General features: G+C 35.4%; 1 protein-coding gene across 1 annotated transcript in view; it reads left to right on the top strand.

Moving 5' to 3' along the window:
- DNAH7 (dynein axonemal heavy chain 7) overlaps nt 1–18,911 on the top strand; it is a 331,737-nt gene that overhangs the window by 228,149 nt on the left and 84,677 nt on the right. The window contains exons 48-49 of the mRNA XM_004032984.5: nt 6,369–6,523; nt 16,689–16,879. Coding sequence (XP_004033032.4) covers nt 6,369–6,523; nt 16,689–16,879 — 346 coding nt within the window. The remainder of the gene's footprint in view (nt 1–6,368; nt 6,524–16,688; nt 16,880–18,911) is intronic.

The following is an 18,911-nucleotide window of genomic DNA, read 5'->3' as shown; positions in this document are numbered from 1 at the left end:
TTTCTGTGTGGTACTTAAAAGATTGTGTTCAACTATTCATTAGGAAAGCAGTTTTTTTTTAATATTGACTTTTTACCCTGTAGCTTTAATAAACTCATTTATTAGTTCTGGGATCTTTTATGTAGATGTATTGGAATATTTTATATGTAGACAATCATGCTGTTTGCAGTTAGTGACAGTTTAACTTACTACTTTCTAATCTCTATGCCTTTTATTTCTTTTTCTTAGCTTATTGCACTGACAAGGGCTTCTAGTATAATGATGAACAGGGTTGATGAAATCAGACACTGTTGCCTTTTACCTGATCTTAGAGAGAATCAGTTTTTTACTATCACATGTGGTATTAGCTGTAGGTTTTTGTACCTCCTTTGTATCATGTGAAAGAGACTCCTTTCTATTCCTAGTTTGCTGATGGTTTTTAACATTAATGGATGTTAAATTTTGTGAAATGTTTTTTCTGCGTCTATTGAGTTGATCCTACAGTTTTTTTATGTTTAGTCTGTTAAAATGGTAAATTGTACCGATTGATTTTTGAATGTTGAACTAGCCTTGCATTTCCAGATTAAACTCTACTTGGTCATAATGTATTCTCTTATTTATATATTTTTGGATTCAATTTGCTAATGTGCTTTGAAGAGTTTTGCATTTATGTTCATGAGGAATATTGATCTGTGTTTTATTTTGTTGTAATGTCTGTATGGTTTTGCTTTCAGAGTAATGCTGGCCTCATAAAAGGAATTGGGAAGTCTTCTCTCCTATTTTGTGGAAGAGATCATGTAGAATTAGAATTATTTCTTTCTTAAATGTTTCATAGAAATGACCAAAGAAATTATCTGTGCCTGGAATTTTTTTGTCATTGAAAGATTTTATCCATGAATTCAATTTTTAAAATAGTAGCAGGTCTATCCAGGTGATCTATTTCTTCCTAAGTGAGTTTCGGCAGTTTCTGTCTTTTCAGAATTGCTCAGTTTCATCTAAGCTGTTAAATGTATGACCAGAGAGTTGTTTATAGTATTTCCTTAATATTTATTTAATGTCTGTAGGGTCTGTAATGATAATCTCACCTATCACTTCTGATTTGATAATTTGTGTATTCTTTCTATTTTCTTGGTCAATCTGGCTAGAGTTTGATAAATTTTGTTGATCCTATATAGGAACAAGCCTTTGGTTGCATTGTTTTTCTCCATTCTTTTTTTGTTTTCAATAATACTGATTTCTTCCCTAATATTTATTATTTCTTTGCTTCTGTTTGCTTTAGGCATAAATTACTTTTATGTCTCTGGTTTCCTAAGGTGGAAGGTTATTGATTCTAGATTTCTCCTTTCTAATCCATGGACTTAATGCTATATGTTTCACATTAAGTATTGCTTTAGCTACATAGCACAAATTTTGATGTTTTATTTTAATTTTCATTTCCTTTAAAGAATTTTCTAATTTTTTTTGAAATTTCCTCTTTGATTCATGGATTTTTCAGAAATATATTTTTTTAATTTCCAAATACTTGGAGACTTTTAGGGTATTTTTTTGTTACTGTTTTTAATTTCAAATTTATTTGTTATTTTCAGACTGTCATTGTATGATTCCAGTTGTTTAAAATTTTTTAAGGTTTGTTTTATAGCATAAATCTTGTCTATATTTTTAATGTTCCACATGCACTTGGAAAAAATATCCTGCTATTATTGAGTGAAGGGCATTTTGAAAGTTGGTTAGGTTGAATTGCTTGATACTGTTGTTCATGGCTTCAATATCCTTGCTAGTTTTCTGTCTACTTGTTCTCTCTTCAGTCTTATCAGTTTTAGCTTTATTTATTTTGGAGCTCTGTTGTTAGAGGCATACACATTAAAGACTATTATGTCTTCTTGATGAATTGACCCTTTTGTTGTTGCATATGTCCCCCTTTATCCTTGATGGTTTTCTTGTTCTGAAGTCTATTTTTTCTAATATACTATTGCCAGTACAGCTTTATTTTGTTTAGTGTTTTCATGGTATATCTTTTACCATCATTTTACTTTTAATATAACTATATTATTATATTTAAAGTGGGTATCTTGTAGACAGCTGACAGTTGGATCGTATAGTTTTATCCAATCTGATAGTGTCTCTCCTTGTTGATCAAATTGGACTATATATATTAATCTATCTTCAACTTCACTGACTCTTCTGTTATCTCTGTTCTGCTATTGAGCCCATACTATGGGACTTTTAATTTCAGATATTATGTTTTTCAGTTCTAAAATTTCCAGTTGGTGCTCATTATCCTTTTTGTTTTTTTTTCTCCTGAGAATGTCTCTATTTATTTCAAAAATGTTCACCTTTGTCTCATGGAGGATGGTTATAATATCTGCTTTAAAGTTTTTTCTGGTAATTTCAAATCTGTCTATTTCTTTGAGAATTAATCACATCCTTATTCTTTGTGTGTTGAGTAATTTTGGATTGCATCCTGGAAATTTTGAATATGAGACTCTGGGTCCTGTCAAAATCCTCTGGATAAGATTGATTTTTTGGTTTAGCAGTCAAATAACTCAGTTAAGTTTAGATCACAATTCTTAGTTCTCCTTCTGTGGGTGATGTTGCAATGTCAGTTCAGATTTGTAAGCCTTCACTATACTGTTTGAATCTACTCCTCGGCATTCATTACTCAGGAGTTAAATGGACTAGGATTTATGATAGTGTTTAAAGCCTCTGATTTGCTTCTTTAGAAGTGTTCCATGCATGCACAGCTTCAGGTCTTTTCAGAATTTATCCTACCCCTACCCCACTTTCCATATCCCAGGGGCACCTTTTTTACACTTTTTTAATGGCCAAAATGATGAAGTTCTTTCAGAGTTTTCTCTTCCCTTGCTATTGCACAATTTCATGCCAACACTGGGGGCAAAGTGGTAAGAAAAAAGAAAAATACTTGGATTTCCCTTACATTCTGTGTACAACAGGGGCCTCTTTTTTTACTTCTGTCCAGAGAGACAGGTTTTTGCTCAGTGTTTTGGGTAACTGCACCACTGCTTTTTCTGTCGTGATAATACAGTTCTGTGAGTGGGGTTAACCTTGGGGTAGAGATAAAAGAGAATAAAGAAAAAAAAAAAGCAAAACATGAAATAAAACATGGATTTATGCCCATGCTCTCTGGCTCACATATGGTCATTTTTTCAGTTACTTATTTTGAGTTATTGCTACCTGTGCCTGCTGCACGGTTCCCCCACTAAGCCAGAAAATAGAAAGAAAGAAAAAACTTAGAAAACTCACTACCCCATTACTGATAATTCCTCAAGTTAGGATTTTTCTCCCATTCACTTGTTATTATTTACTTTTTAGAATCTGTAAGTAGTTGTTTTTTGTATTTTGTTCAACATTTTTAGATGTAATCAGTGAAAGAGAGATAGGCTGTAAAAAGCCTAGCCCATCTTGGTTAGAATCAGAAATCCTTTCCTCTGGTTTTGAAATGCTGCTTATTGGACAAGTATTTTCTGTGCAGGGATAATCTCTTAGAGAATTTCAAGTTTTAGAATTATTTAATTTGTATGGTGTTTGCCCCATGACTTTACTGTTTCTATATCAGTAGATTGTCACATGCAACCTTTATTTGATCTAGGAAAAAAAGAATAAAGAATGAGCATGGACCCTTCCTTTAAAGGAATAAACAATTTAGTTGGATGATGCGGCTAAGGAATTATAGAATTACCATAATAGAATATTACCATTACATGCAAATACCATAAATATAACATGGATGAATTGCTAAAGAAGTTCAGAGAGAAAAGAGATGGAGAGAGGCTTTGTGGACTATATAGCTTTTGAGCTGATGTTCAAACATGAGTAGGACTTAAATGGGAAAAGATGGGGGAGAAGTGCATTTTGGACAAATAAACAGGATGAACATAGGTATTGTGGCTAAAAAATGTGGAAATGATACAAGAGTGAGTAATTCAATTTATTTAGGAAAGCATAAATGCTGTTTAACATTCACACATACTCCTCCAAACTTAAAAATATATTTCTAAAATGTGACATAATGAAAACTTTTTATATATTCATATTTTTATTTCTTTCTAATTTCCCTTCTCTCACTCTCTTTAGAGTGATTTTTCATTAGTTAATTGCATCTAAGATGTTACATTACTCTTTTGATGTCTTTTCTTACATAATTAATGTCATAGACTGAATTATGCTTCCCCACCAAATTTTTATGTTGAAGCCATGACTCCCATGTGACCGTATTTGGAGATAGGTCCTTTCTTTTTTTTTTAAGACAGGGTCTCATTCTGTCACCCAGGCTGGAGTGCAGTGACACAATCCCAGCTCACTGCAAACTCAAGTGATCCTCGCACCTCAGCCTCCCAAGTAGCTGGGACTACAAGTGCCTGCCACCATGCCTGCTAATTGTTTTTTGTAGAGATGGGGTTTTGCTATGCTACCCATGCTGGTCTCGAACTCCTGGGCTTAAGTGATCTGTCCACCTCAGCCTCCCAAAGCACTGGGATTAGAAGCATAAGCCACCATGCTGGCCCTGAACATAGGTCCTTTAAAGAGGTAACTAAGGTTAAATGAGGTCTTAAGGGGGAGCCCTAATCAAATAGTAATGGTGTCCTTGTAAGAAGAGGGAGCAGCACCAGGAACATCTTGCGTGGAGCAGAGGCCATATAGGACAATGCAAGAAGGTGCTATCTGCAAGTCAAGGAGAGAGGCTCTGCAAAAACCAAACCTGCTGAAACCTTAGTCTTGGACTTTCAGGGTCCAGAACTGTGAGAAAATAAATTCTGTTGTTTAAGCCACTCAGTCAGTGGTATACTGTTATGGCAGCCAGAGTGACACAAGGATAATGCTCACATTGAAGGATAAGAAAACTATTTTCTTTTTTATCTAAGCTACATTTTTGTTTGTTTGTTTGTTTTGTTTGAGACAGAGTCTTGCTCTGCCGCCAGGCTGGAGTGCTGTGGTGCAATCTCGGCTCACTGCAACCTCTGGCCCCCTGGTTCAAACAATTCTCCTGCCTCAGCCTCTTGAGTAGCTGGGATTACAGGCATGCACCACCACGCCCAGCTAATTTTTGTATTTTTAGTAGAGACGGAGTTTCACCATGTTGGCCAGGATGGTCTTGATCTCCTGACCTCATGATCTGCCTACCTCGGCCTCTGAAAGTGCTGGGATTACAGGCATGAGCTACCGCACCCGGCCTAAGCTACATGTTTTATACCAGGCTCTAACTAATAACTGATAAAAATATGGTTTCTTTTATTTTGGGGGACAAGTCATCCATTGACGTTCCAATTTCATGTTATAATGAGAGTGAATTTAATATGTTATCCTGTTATATCCCCCTACCTTTTTTTTCTTTTCAATTTTTTTTTTTTTGCCTCAGTCACCTTTTATTTTCTCCTCCTGCTCTTCTAATGACCTAAATGAATTTGCTCTGCTCACTTTTGTTTTTTGTGTTTTTTTTTTTTACTTAATTTCATTAAAATGTCGTACTTCTCATGCTCTGCTCACTTTTGAAGGGTGTGGCAGTATCTTTAGAAAATTGGCCAGGATTATAGCTTGTGTTGATTGAAACTTCTAAGAGAAAGAGAAAGAATAGTGATTTTGTTGCCAATTACATTTCACACAAGGTGGAAAGCTATGTGGTTGAATATCATACAGTAATTGCAGATACTGATGAAGTCATCTGTTCACTACACCCTAGAAAATAAACTGGGTTCCTCCTGGGGTGTTGCCTTTGTTCTTATCATAAAGAAAATATGTAATGAACTACATATATGACACTAAATACAGAAGTGTTTGAAACAAAGATTGGGTCAACAATTGTGTTAACACTTAAGTGTCCCTGGATATTATGAAGTTCAGATGATACAAAATTATGCTTTTTACCTTTTTGTTAGGCCGTTATTTCTTTAATGGTCTAGATTTTGAGATATAATATTCCAAACCTCTTTCCCTATTATACAAATGACAGCAGGTGGGAACTAAGGAAGCAAAGTGACTTACTCAAGGTCACATGATTCATTAATGGGAGGGCTTAGTGAAGAACTGGAGTTTCCTTATTTCCAACGTAGTCCTCTTGATGGTTGTCACTGTGACATAATTAGCAAGAGCAGCAAATATTTTCAAAAGTGTAATTTAACATTTAGAAAATGTAATTTTCCAAAAAGAGTATAATAACTTGTGCAAACTTTGCAGGATGGTTTCTGTAGTTGCCGTTCAGGTAGCCCACTCAATCTACACGTCTCTGTTTTAAGAACATAGTTTCTCATAAGTTAAAAAGTAAAATATTACAATAAAGGGCAAACTTTTAAAAAGTGACCTGTGATGTGAACATGATTAACTAGTGTAGAAACAAATCATGGCTTGACCAGCATCGTCTTTCTCCTCCTTTTCAGGAATGCAAGAAGGTGGCCTCTGATGATAGATCCTCAAAGTCAGGCTAATAAATGGATCAAGAACATGGAAAAAGCCAATAGTCTTTATGTGATTAAACTTAGTGAACCTGACTATGTCAGGACTCTGGAAAATTGCATCCAGTTTGGTACTCCTGGTATGTAGTTGAATAACTAAGATACATTACAGAACTGCCTGGAGAGGGCACAATTAACCCAAAACTGTATAGATTGTTTCAAGCGATCCTCCCACCTCAGCCTACCAAGTAGCTGAGACTACAGGCACATGCCCCCACGCTTGGCTAATTTTTGTATTTTTTGTAGAGATGAGGTTTCGCCATGTTGCCTAGGCTGGTCTCAAACTCCTGGGCTCAAGCAAACTGCCTTCCTTGGCCTCCTAAAGCACTGGGATTAAAGGCATTAGCCACCATGCCTGGCCCCAGACTCATCTTAAATGGTGACTTTGTTAACGTTTTTCATTATTTAATGATAATTAATCAAATGAGTATTTTAAAGATTACAAACCTCCCAGAAGGTTAGGAGGTTTTCTTTGTCTCAAGATTCATTTGTGATGCTTCCCCTAATTTAACTGTTTTAATTTTTGTCTGTTGTTTCCCTTTAGTTTTCATTATATCTCCAATTCTGCATTTAAAAGGGCCACTTGATATATGCCAATAGTATTTTAACACAACACTAGTTCAGTTATTTATGTATTCCTGTCTCAACTTACCCTATAGCAGTGGCAGAGAGGAGGGCCGGACGCAGCTCATGCCTGTAATCCTAGCGCTTTGGGAGGCTGAGGTGGGCGGATCACCTGAGGTCAGGAGTTCGAGACCAGCCTGGCCAACATGGTGAAACCCTGTCTTTACTAAAAATACAGACATTAGCCAGGCGTGCTGGCGGGTGCCTGTAATCCCAGCTACTCAGGAGGCTGAGGCAGGAGAATCGCTTGAACCTGGAGGTGGAGGTTGCAGTGAGCCGAGAGAGTGCCACTACACTCCAGCCTGGGTGGCAGAGCGAGACTCCATCTCAAAAAAATAAAAAATAAAAAGAAGTGGCAGAGAGGAGAGTACAGATTTTATGTGCCTGGTTATTATCTGCCATCTAAAATAAAGAGATTATAAACATGACAAAGATTTTTCAATACAGCTGTTATGTAGATATCACATTTATCAAAACAAAAAACAGAAAACTTGTGATTTGAGTAAATTGGGGTTATTAGTCATGCTTTAAATTCATGTAGCCCATCAAATTTTGACTATTTACATGGCCAAATAAAGGTAAGCCCTTATGAAACTACAATCTATTTAGCTCCAGGACAGTGCAGCAAGTCTCACTTGTTATTAGACCTAATATAATATGGAAGAATCATAATAAATATTCCAGGTAGTCTTACAGACACCTTATTTGTGCACATTAAGAGGGAGTTAGTCTTCAAATATTAATTATAGTTTTAGGCTCTATTAGAATAAGTGTGAAATGAAGACAGTCTAAGTCTACCTATGAAATTTTGTGTTTATGTAATAGACACACAGACACATGCACACATGTTATTTCATTCATTTAATTGGTGTTCTTAGCATATAGAATGTGATATAGGAGTTACATAGAAAAGGGGAACATGATCTCTACTATTAAATATTTTGCCTGTTTAACAGTAAGATCGGTGTGTGTGTGTGCATCACTGTAATAAAATTCGAAAGTGGTTATCACTAATTCTTATTGGGATCAGTGTAGTTAATGGGTAGGGGACTGTCCTTGGATTCAGAGTACTTGCCTCTGTCACTCAGTGTTTGCTTCAATGACCTTCCTGAGACTCAGTTTCCCCATCTATATTTTAACCATATAGTATGAGGAAGAAATAAATTACTGTATGTTGGATACTTACAGCGGTGTCTATTGATCAATTTATGTTTTTTGTTGAACATTTACTGTATGATTTATGTGTATCATATTTTAGTATGATATAATAAGAAAGGCACAGATGATGTACTATAGGAATTCAGAGGAACTGGGGAAGACTTCTTGAAGGAACTGGCACCTTAAATACTTTAAGTAGGCTGGACACAGTGGCTCATGCCTGTTATCTCAACACTTTAGGAGGCTGAGACGGGAGGATTACTTGAACCCAGGAGTTTGAGGCTAACTTGGGCAACATGGTGAGACCCATCTTTACAAAAAATACAAAAATTAGCTGGGCATGGTGCTATGTGCCTGTGGTCCCAGCTACTCAGGAGGCTGAGGTGGGAGAACTGCTTAAGCCCAAGAGGTCAAGGCTGCAGTGAGCTATGATAACACCACTGCACTCCAACCTGGGCAACACAGTGAGACCCTGTCTCAAAAAAAAAAAAAAAAAAGAAAGAAAAAACCAAAAACAAAACCCAAAATATTAAGTAATTAAAATTACTTAGGTTAATTTAAATATTCAAATAATTTCCTTGACACAGTAAAAGACAATTAAATGATAATTGAGCATCTACCATATGCTTGACATTCTGGAGATTTCTGTGATGTCAGTCACAAATCTTGATGTTAGAATTCCATAATTTTAGACACAAAAGGGCCATAGAGATTATCAGTTTAGTGTTTTCCAAAGTATGGGTCGTAACCATGGGAGAGATAACCAATTTAGTGGGTCATGACCAATATTTTGTTAATAAGATGCAATAGGAAGGAATAGAACATAGTAGGCTGCAAGGCATAGTATAAAGGTAAGCATCATTTCATGAAATTTTTGTTTAAATTTTATATGCATATATATGTACTTAGTCAATATTTAAAATGTATTTCCTACTTTGAGTTGTGGCCAGAAAAGTTTGAAATCCAGTGGTGATTCCAGCCACTTCATTTTATTAACAAGGTAAGTGAGGTATTAGAGAATGTTAATTAAAAGGCTTAACCAAGGTAGTTAACTACCCCTTAACTATACTGGTCCCAATAAGGGTTAGTGATGGACGTTCCCTTTCTATTTATGTATATATCATATCACTATAGTATATGCTAATTAAGCCAGTTAAGAGGAGTGCTGAAACTAGTCCCTAAGTCTTCTGTCTTTGTCTGGTGCTTACTGTGTTACACAAGCAAGATTTTCTTTCAGTTGATTTAACCTACTTTTTGGAATAAAATACTTTTTAAGTGCTAATGATTATTTACAATGCTTTCTAACATTAGTCATCAGAGAAGAGTGAAGTTTTAATCTCTTAATGGAAGGAGAGATAGATGGCAGATTCTAAAGCTATTTCTATATTTAACCATCAAGTAAAAGAATTGGTTACTGTTATACATTTACGACATAAAGACTCTTCCATTTAAGGAGTTATGTTTAGATATTGGCCTCTTCAGAGTCAGTGGCTTTTGATCTATTGTCCCTCACAGGCAGCCTGGGTTGAGCAGGCAGAAGTTTTTGCCTGCTTCAGCTGCCTGCTTCAGCTACCTGCCTCTACTTCAACCAGAGCAGATCTCACTTTTCTTTTTTATATTGCAGTTTATGATAAGATCCTCTTTGAAAAGAAGTATTCTGCTGCTTAAAAAAAAGTTTGAAAGCCAATGTTCTAGAAAATAAAGGTACATCTGTATTAGCTATGCCAATGGATAAAGTGTGCATAAAATACTAATCATACAAATATTGCTGATAAATCAATTTGTAGAGAAGATATTTTAATGACTTGCCATTGAATCTATAAAAAAAAACTTTGTATCAACAGCACAATTTATCATATCTGAGCCTTCCTTACTTTTCTCATCTCCCAGCACTTTACTTTTCTTTCCCCCTTGTATGTAACAAACCAGGGATAAAAACCTACTTCCAATTTAGTGTTTCTTTCATTTGCTCATTTATTTGTCCATTCATTCATTTAATTAACATTTATTTTGCAACTACCATGTACCAGGCAGTGTGGTAGGTACTAAAAACAGCATGAATAAGACAGACTCAGTCTTTAGTTTCATGAAGCTTATAGGTTAAAGGGGCAGAAAGAGATTACAGACAAAATGAGGATTTAGAAGATGGGAGTGCAGGGTACTTGGGAGCAGCCAGCACTGAAACAACATGGCATTGTTTCAATCTCTTAGCTTGTTTTTGCTCTTCCATCCATCTGGTGGATTCCTTTAAATTCCATCCTTTAAGATACAGCTCAAATACCTCTTTTTCTGTGACATCTCGACCCCTCCAATGAAGTACCAACACTGAAACTTTCATGAATTTCCATGATTGCCCTTATTTTATGTGCATAACCGTTTGTTTCTCTTCTACAAGCTGCTTAAGGGCACCTGATAGGTGCTGAGTAATTGTTGAGTCTACTTTTGATAAACTATGCTACAGAGTTGAACATAAGTTGCAGAAGAAGATTTTTTTCTATTAATTTGAAGTCTCACATGGGATAATATAGATAATTCATAACTTAAAAACCACATTATTTAATGTCCTACATGCAAGAGAAATTTGAAAAGAACATTTAATTCTCATTATGTTTCTGTTGCTAAGGATAACTGTTTGTTTTGAGTGAGATGATGATTTGCCTTACTCAAAAATATTAGTGGCTGTGTGCTTGGATTCCTAGTCTTGATTTCCCATAAGCTTTGCAAATACTGTGATGTCTGGTGCTTGAGAATGAGAAATGAGGTTTTAACATAAACCAGCAAATTGTTAATCTTGATGATAGAAACATGAAGAGAAGTCTGTCTCTTGAATTTGCTCCTATTATTTTAACATGGTATATATTTTGATCTAATTAAAAGTTAAAGGAGTCAAAATAAAATAACGAAATTAAAGAGAGCATTCTGGGTAATTCATGTACCTATACATTTTTTTCTTTTTTTAAAATTTAAAATGCTTTAAATTTTAAAAAAATTTAAAATTTTCCAGTGAGACACATAATATAATAAATATTCAGTACTAAGGATATATTTCTTTGAAATCAAGACACTACAAATATCTTTCCTAACAGGATTAAGACTTGATTCTAGCAATAAGACAATAAATTTTTCAAAATTGGGGGAAAAGAATCAAGTCTGTAATATTTAAGTTTCATAATGTATATTTTAGCTTCAAAAATGATTTTTACGTATATTAATATAGACACTCTTAATTACATTTCAAAACTAAGAAAAATGTTAGGGTGAGTGGGGATGAAAATATATAGTTACTTTTAGCCAACATTAAATATCAGATTTTATGTAAAAAATTAATATTGATAAATGCTAAGGCAGTAAGAGAAACTGAAACATTATAATCTTCCTTAAACAGAATTTTGGTTCAAAATGGTTGAGCAAATTAGATTTTAAAAATATGATCATGTAAAAGTGAAAATGAGAAATTGGTATCTGTTATGACTGTTATTGTTTAACATTGTTAGGAAAGTTGTTTTCAGTGCAATAAAACAAGAAACAATGAAGGTGCTATAACATTTAAAGGAAGAAACAATTGATTTAGTAGGGCCAGATATACTGAACAAAAACAAAAAAAGGAGGAAACAAAATTATCATATTCATAAACAATATACCTCATCTAGACAACTAAAGATAATTAACTGAAAGGTATCAGAATTTAAAAATTCAGTGGAAGAGATATATTCCAAAAAGAATATTAAATCAGTGACAACTGAGAACCACCTATTTTGGTAGTTATTATAGTCAACCAGCGAATAGAAAGCAAAGCAAAACAAAACAACAAAATACCAACCTAGAGTAATTTTAACAATAAAAAGTGAGAAAAAGACAAAACTTTTCAGAAAAACCAGAGAAGGCTTAAGTACGACAGCTCTTTTTCTCTGACAGGAAAACTGAAAGTTGTAAAGATGTAAACTTTCAGAAATAAATGTTTAGAAAATAATACTTAACCTAGAAGAAAAGAGAGTAGTAAGCCACAAAACATTCAAAAGTAAGTTTGGAATTAACTGGAATAAGCTCTGGAATGAACCCTAATATATGTAAGGCTTTGATGCACTATAAATTAAACCTTATAACCAACAGAAAAATGATACATCACACCAGCAAGTGGTATTAGGAAAATTGGCTTTGTGGAAAAATACTTTAGGTCAGAGTCTCACTTCACACCAAAATATGTTCCAGATGAGTTTAAAAATTAAATACGAAAGAAAAAAAGACAAATGCTAAAAGGAAACAGAGTCCTTTGATGGGAAAGGACGTCCTAAGCAAATATGCAATAGAAAAAAAATATATATATATATATATATGTTATTTTTGAGATGGAGTCTTGCTCTGTCGCCCAGGCTGGAGTACAGTGTCAAGATCTCGGCTCACTGCAAGCTCTGCCTCCTGGGTTCACGCTGTTCTCCTGCCTCAGCCTCCCGAGTAGCTGGGACTACAGGTGCCGGCCACCACACCTGGCTAATTTTTTTGTATTTTTAGTAGAGACAGGGTTTCACTGTGTTAGCCAGGATGGTCTCGAAGTCCTGACCTCATGATCCGCCCGCCTCGGCCTCCCAAAATGCTGGGATTACAGGCATGAGCCACTGTGCCCGGCCTGGCAAAAATATTTGAAAAGAAAAAGTTTCAACCTGTGAAACTTATTTGTATCCTAATTTAAGCCGTAACACTATAATCCAAATACCTTAAGACAATGGGGAATTATATTTTCTGCCTTGATACTTGACAAAACTGTGAATTATTAATTTTTTAAGATGCGTCAATTTTTAAACAGTTCTTATCTCCAAGAGATACTTGCGGCTGAAGTTTTATGATGTCTAGGATTTGTTTATAAATAATCCAGGTTAGATAAGGAATGGATGAAACTAGATTGGCCGAATTTACAATGCCTAAAGCAGGATGATTGGTAGTTATATCAAGTACCAATTATATACTATTCTCTTTATTTTGAGAAAGCCTTGAAAATTTCTACAACAAAAAGTTAAATTATAAGAAGAAATACAGGCAAATATAAAAACAAGTGGCAGGTCAGGTACAGTGGCTCATTCCTGTAATCCTAGCACTTTGAGAGTCTGAGGTAGGAGGATTGGTTGAGCCCAGGAGTTTGAGACCAGTCTGGGCAATGTAGCAAGACCCCATCTCTGAAAAAAAAGAAAAATTAGCTGAGCCTGGTGGTCCATGCCTGTAGTTCCACCTATGTGAGGTTGAGGTGGGAGGATTGCCTGAGCCTGGAGGTTGAGGCTACAGTGAACTGTGATCACACCACTTCACTCCAGCCTGGGAGACACAGCTAGACCCTGTCTCAAAAAATAAAATAAAAATAGGCTGGAGGCAGTAGTTCACACCTGTAATCCCAGCATTTTGGGAGGCTGGGGTGGGTGGATTGCTTGAGCTCAGGAGTTTAAGAGCAGCCTGGGCAACATGGTGAAGCCCTGTCTTTACCAAAAACACAAAAAATTAGCTGGGTGTGATGGTACCCACCTGTAGTCCCAGCTACCCAGGAGGCTGAGGTGGGAAGATGGCCTGAGCCCAGGAGGTGGAGGTTGTAGTGAGCTGAGATTGTGCCACACTGCACTCCAGCCTGGGCAACAGAGTGAGACCCCATCTCAAATAAATTAATTAATTAAATAAGAACAAGTTGAAAACTGGGGGAAATATTTGCTAAAACAATGTTTAAAAATACAAATAAAGTTTTTAAATTAGCACATGTGGCAATGAGTGCTGGTTGTTCCTGCCATCCACTCACCTTTCTCTTTAGTATCAGCACCCCCGTGTTACATGGGCACATTGCATCCAGGGTAAAGAACTGTATTTTCTAACCTCTGTTGTGGTTGTATATGGCCATATGACTATGGTTGGGTTTGGTCAAATTACTGTATTCTGGCCAACAAGACGAGAGTGGAAGTACCATTTGTGACTCTCAGGAAACACCCTTAAAGGATATTTCTTCTTTTTTTTTTCTGATGGATGGAATGTGGATGTGGTATAAAAGGCCATATTGGCCAAAGAGATCAAAGCCATGTGCCAAAAATAGTAAAGCTGCAAGATGGCAGGATCTTGGATCCCTCACTATTTAGATACACCGTCCTTTCAGTCTTGAGCTGACTATCTTGGGCTCTCCTGTACATGAGACAAATTTCTCCTTGTCATTGCTATTATTTTGGGTTTTCTGATGCTTGTCACTGAACTTAATTGTAAATAATATATCCTACAATGAAAAGATGGTCAAGTATGTTAGTATACAGTTTCCAGAAAAAAAATAGTTAACCAAAGAACAGCTAAAAACACCCTGCCAAAAATAAAAATTTTAACAGTATTTTTTACCTATCAAATAATAAAAGTCACAGATACATTATTGAATGCTGACAGTATGGTATAGTGGTTAAGAGAGCGATGAAGGAGCCAGACAGCCAGGTTCATGTCCCTGCTTCGCTTTGTCATTTACTAGCTGATTTAACTGAAAAATTTATTTTGATTTATTTTGATTGCCTGTCCTATTTCATCTGCAAAACATACTTTTTACAGTTATGAGGATGACAAGAAAATACAGTGCCAGCATGGTGTCCAGCATTTGTAAATACAGTGATATTTTGTAAGAATAGGTTTAAAAACAAACGACAAAATGAGTGCTCATTGCAACTCTGAAATCTCTACAGCTTTTCAGGAAAGTAACTTGGAATATAAATAGCTTTTAAAATGTTAATAACTGTTGACCATTAATTCTACTTCTAGGGCTCCAGCCTGATTAAGTAATTAGAGATGAACACAAAGGTTCATTCATAAAGATGTTCACTGTGGCATTATTAATAATAGTATAAAAGTAGAAGCAATCTAAACAACAGAAAATTAACATATTTAATACATTATGATGCATTCATATTATTTAACCATGAAAAATAATCATTTTATGCAAGTAGAAAATAAAAATGAGTTTAAAAATAATCTGACAGGCTGTTGGCTGAGATCTCAGCAACGGAGCAAATCACCAAGAAGACAATTTTAGGAATTCATTTAGCCAGGAGTAACCTGTGGGAAGGAGAAAATATGTCTGCACTTTCATGGCAATTGAGATCCAAATACCTGTCACCCCAGCACCCTGAGCCCCTTCCTTCCCATCCAGATTGTACACCCATCCTTTGAGGGACTTCTACAAAATGCCATCATCCAAATTTGGCCATGATAGCATCCCAAACACCAAAATGTAAGACTTTAACTCAGCAAAGATATCAATGGCCTTAACAATGTCACTGATCTTTGATCCAGGGATTCCTGTTCTAGAATGCTATCAGAGGAAAATATTCTGAAATGCAGTTTTTTTAATACAGTGTTTGTTATAATATTCAGAACGAGAAACAATCCAAATATCTAATAATTGAATACTGGTTTAAAAAAGAGAACACTAATATGATACACTATTATGCAGTGATTAAAAGCATGCTTATTAGAGTTTTCAATAACATGGGGAAACATTTATGCTGTTAAGTCAAAAAAATAATTAGGATGCAAAATTCAATGTGTTGTTTAGTCTCAACTATGTGTGGAGAAAGATAAATAACACTAGAGAGATAATAATTTATTCAACAGTTATATGTAGTTTGTGTCATTTTTCTTTTTTTTTTCCTTATTTATGTTTGAGACAGGATATTGCTCTGTGGCCCAAGCTGGAGGGCAGTAGCTTGATCATGGCTCACTGCAGCCTTGATCTCCCAGGCTCATACAATGCTCCCAGCTCAGCCTCCCAAGTAGCTGCCACCTGGCTAATTCTTGTGTTTTCTTTGTAGAGACAGGATCTCGCCATGTTGCCTAGGCTGGTCTTGAACTCCTGGACTCAAGCAATCCTCCTGCCTCGTCCTCTCAAAGTGCTGGAATTACAGGCATGAGCCACTGTGCCTGGCCTTTGTGTCATTTTTCTATCAATCTATATACTGTATGAGTCAATTATTAAAATATTAGGGAGAAGTAGAGAGAGTAATTAAGCAAATCTAATTAGGGGCAGTTTTCCATTTCTTATTTATACCTTTCTTCCTGTACTTTGCAGATGTTCTACAATAAGCATTTTTAATAATTAAAAATACGGTAACAATTTAAATAACTACAACTGGAAATGCCTTTTCTCTGGTGTCTCAGATGGATAAACTTCACTGCCATAATACCTGGGCGCCTGGTGAACCCCAGGCCAGGCAGCGTGCACCCAGCAGGACTATGACTCAGGAGAAGGGAAGCAGGCAGGATGACTAGGTAGACCCACCACTTAAGTCCTTCCCACAGAATGTAGCTATTTTTATGGCATTATTTCTTTATACTTTTCAGAAGACAAAAATAATTTTGTAGGTATCTAGGAACAGAATTTATCTATAAGGCTGAAAGAACTTGGAGGGTTGAATATTTATAGTCAATATTTAAAATAACATGAAATCTTTTCTGATTTTACTCCAGTGTTGCTAGAAAATGTTGGCGAAGAACTAGATCCTATTTTGGAACCTCTTCTGCTAAAACAAACCTTTAAGCAGGGTGGGAGTACATGTATCCGGCTTGGGGACTCCACAATTGAATATGCATCTGACTTCCGCTTCTATATTACTACCAAGTTAAGAAATCCTCATTATCTTCCTGAAACATCAGTAAAGGCCAGTATATAAAATGAATGTTTCTTTATCAGATTTTGTAATTAGTGACTATATATTCCTCCTGAGTCATAAGAAGAACAAGTCTTCCTAAGAAAAACGGATTTTGCCTTATTTTGGTATTTCCTGAAATTATTGCTATAATAATTTCCAAATGTTGCGTTGGTGACTACATGTAAGTAATAAAGGAAACTTCAGCATGCTGTGAAAAAAGGTCATCAGAATCAAATTTCTACAATTGATATGATTCTTAGATTTTCATTGTTAAAAATAGAAGATATATGCCCACATTCTTTCTTTGTAATAAATGATGATATGCTAATTATTGAAATTGAAATTCAGAAACAGAACTCCATTCTTCTTTCTCAGGCTAAGGAAGGTTGCTGCTATCTGATTTTATGTAATTACTTAAAAGAACTGTTTTCAATCACTTCTTTTAGAATACTAAAAATTCCTTTAAAGGGTAAATTTAGCTTAAAGTTTTTTAGTCAGTGACTAAAATGTCCTGAGATGTTGATCTGCAGCTGAGCTCCTAGGTTTATGGGCTACACCTTATTCTGTTTTTAGTCCTACTTCTTAGCCTTGGTTGGCATTCATTAAATGTTTGTGGAGTGAGTGAATGAGTGAGTGAAGGATTGCTTTCATTTACAGAGGCAAGCAGGAGAAGACATTAAGAAGCTTATTTAGATTTTGAAAGTTATATAGAGAGGTAAGAGTTATATAGTGAATTCAAATACTTGCCTTTATTGGAAATATTTAAATTAACATAGGCATCTCTCTGCAGAGAGGCAGAGAAAAGATCGAGATGGTGTAATTTATTCCCTCCAAGATGAATAAACATGATCCCTGCTCTCCAGAGGTCTATCTTATAAATAATGTGTATGCAAAGTGACCGAATTGTGTGACTAGGAAGACACAGCGGAGCTACAATGTGTCCTGGGAGCTCAGAGTTGAGGATATACTTAGGGTGGACATTCAGGGATGTCAGGAAGACTAGGGGAAAATGGAGTGACCCTTGAACTTAATTTTAAAAACAGAATGTTAAAACATGGAAATTCTTGGCTATTTTTAATTAATTAAAATCCAGTATTATTTAAACACTTTCAAATGTTTACTGTGTATTTACCTGCTAGGGAAGGGAATATCCAGTAGTAGTTAAGGCCATAGATTCGGGTGCTACTTGCCAGATGTGCGATTTGGGACATTTCATGTAACCACTCTGTGCCTCAATTCTCTCATCTGTCAAATGAGAATAATAAAAGTATCTATCTCATAGAGTGATGTGAATTAAATAAATTAATCTGCATAAGATGCTTAGAATAAAGCCAATAGATAGTATTACTATGAGTGTTACTTATTAGCAATATTATTTAACATTTAAATATAAGTGAAAAAGAAGGAAGCAAAAAGGAAGTGATAAAATCCCAGAGCTGTGTTAGAGAAAAATGTTCAAGTAAATGACATGGAAAACCTTTTTTACTGTTCAGTAAAATACGTGGAACTATCGCACATAACATAAACAATTTTTAGTTCACTAATAACTGGTTATGGTAGGAGTCATAAAGTGCTGTGGGGAGGAAACTGACCTATGATTCAGTATCAAAACCCTTAAGATCCCTAGAGTGTCTTATTGCTTTATTATTTTTAATTGCTGGGATTGATTAAACAGGGATTAGAAAACATAGTGAGGCAGTTACTTGCTTTCATTTACAAATTATAATACTTCCTCTGGATCCCACTTTTAGGATCTTTTATGTACCTTTTGCTTTCAAAAGTACCCAAGGGATGGTGTCGTGCTGGTATAATCCTTTTAAGTCTAAATGAAAATAAAATTATGAAACCATAGTTTATGTTCTTAAATGTTTATTTGAGAATAAATGGCTTGATTTGAAAAGTCTTGATGTGAAAGGACCCAACATTAATGGAATATGAATGGATACCTCCTTGTGTCTGAACACAGTGAAGTAAAAGTTGCAAAACCTGCATTTTGCTACCACTGTGCCTATGGTTTTTGGATTAAAGCAAATGTAGCCTG

This window comes from Gorilla gorilla, chromosome 11 (genome assembly GCF_029281585.2).
Source record: "Gorilla gorilla gorilla isolate KB3781 chromosome 11, NHGRI_mGorGor1-v2.1_pri, whole genome shotgun sequence".
In the NCBI taxonomy this organism is placed as follows: Eukaryota; Metazoa; Chordata; class Mammalia; order Primates; family Hominidae; genus Gorilla; species Gorilla gorilla.
The sequence above is the reverse complement of the archived record's forward strand: the minus strand, read 5'-3'. Positions and strand labels throughout refer to the sequence as shown.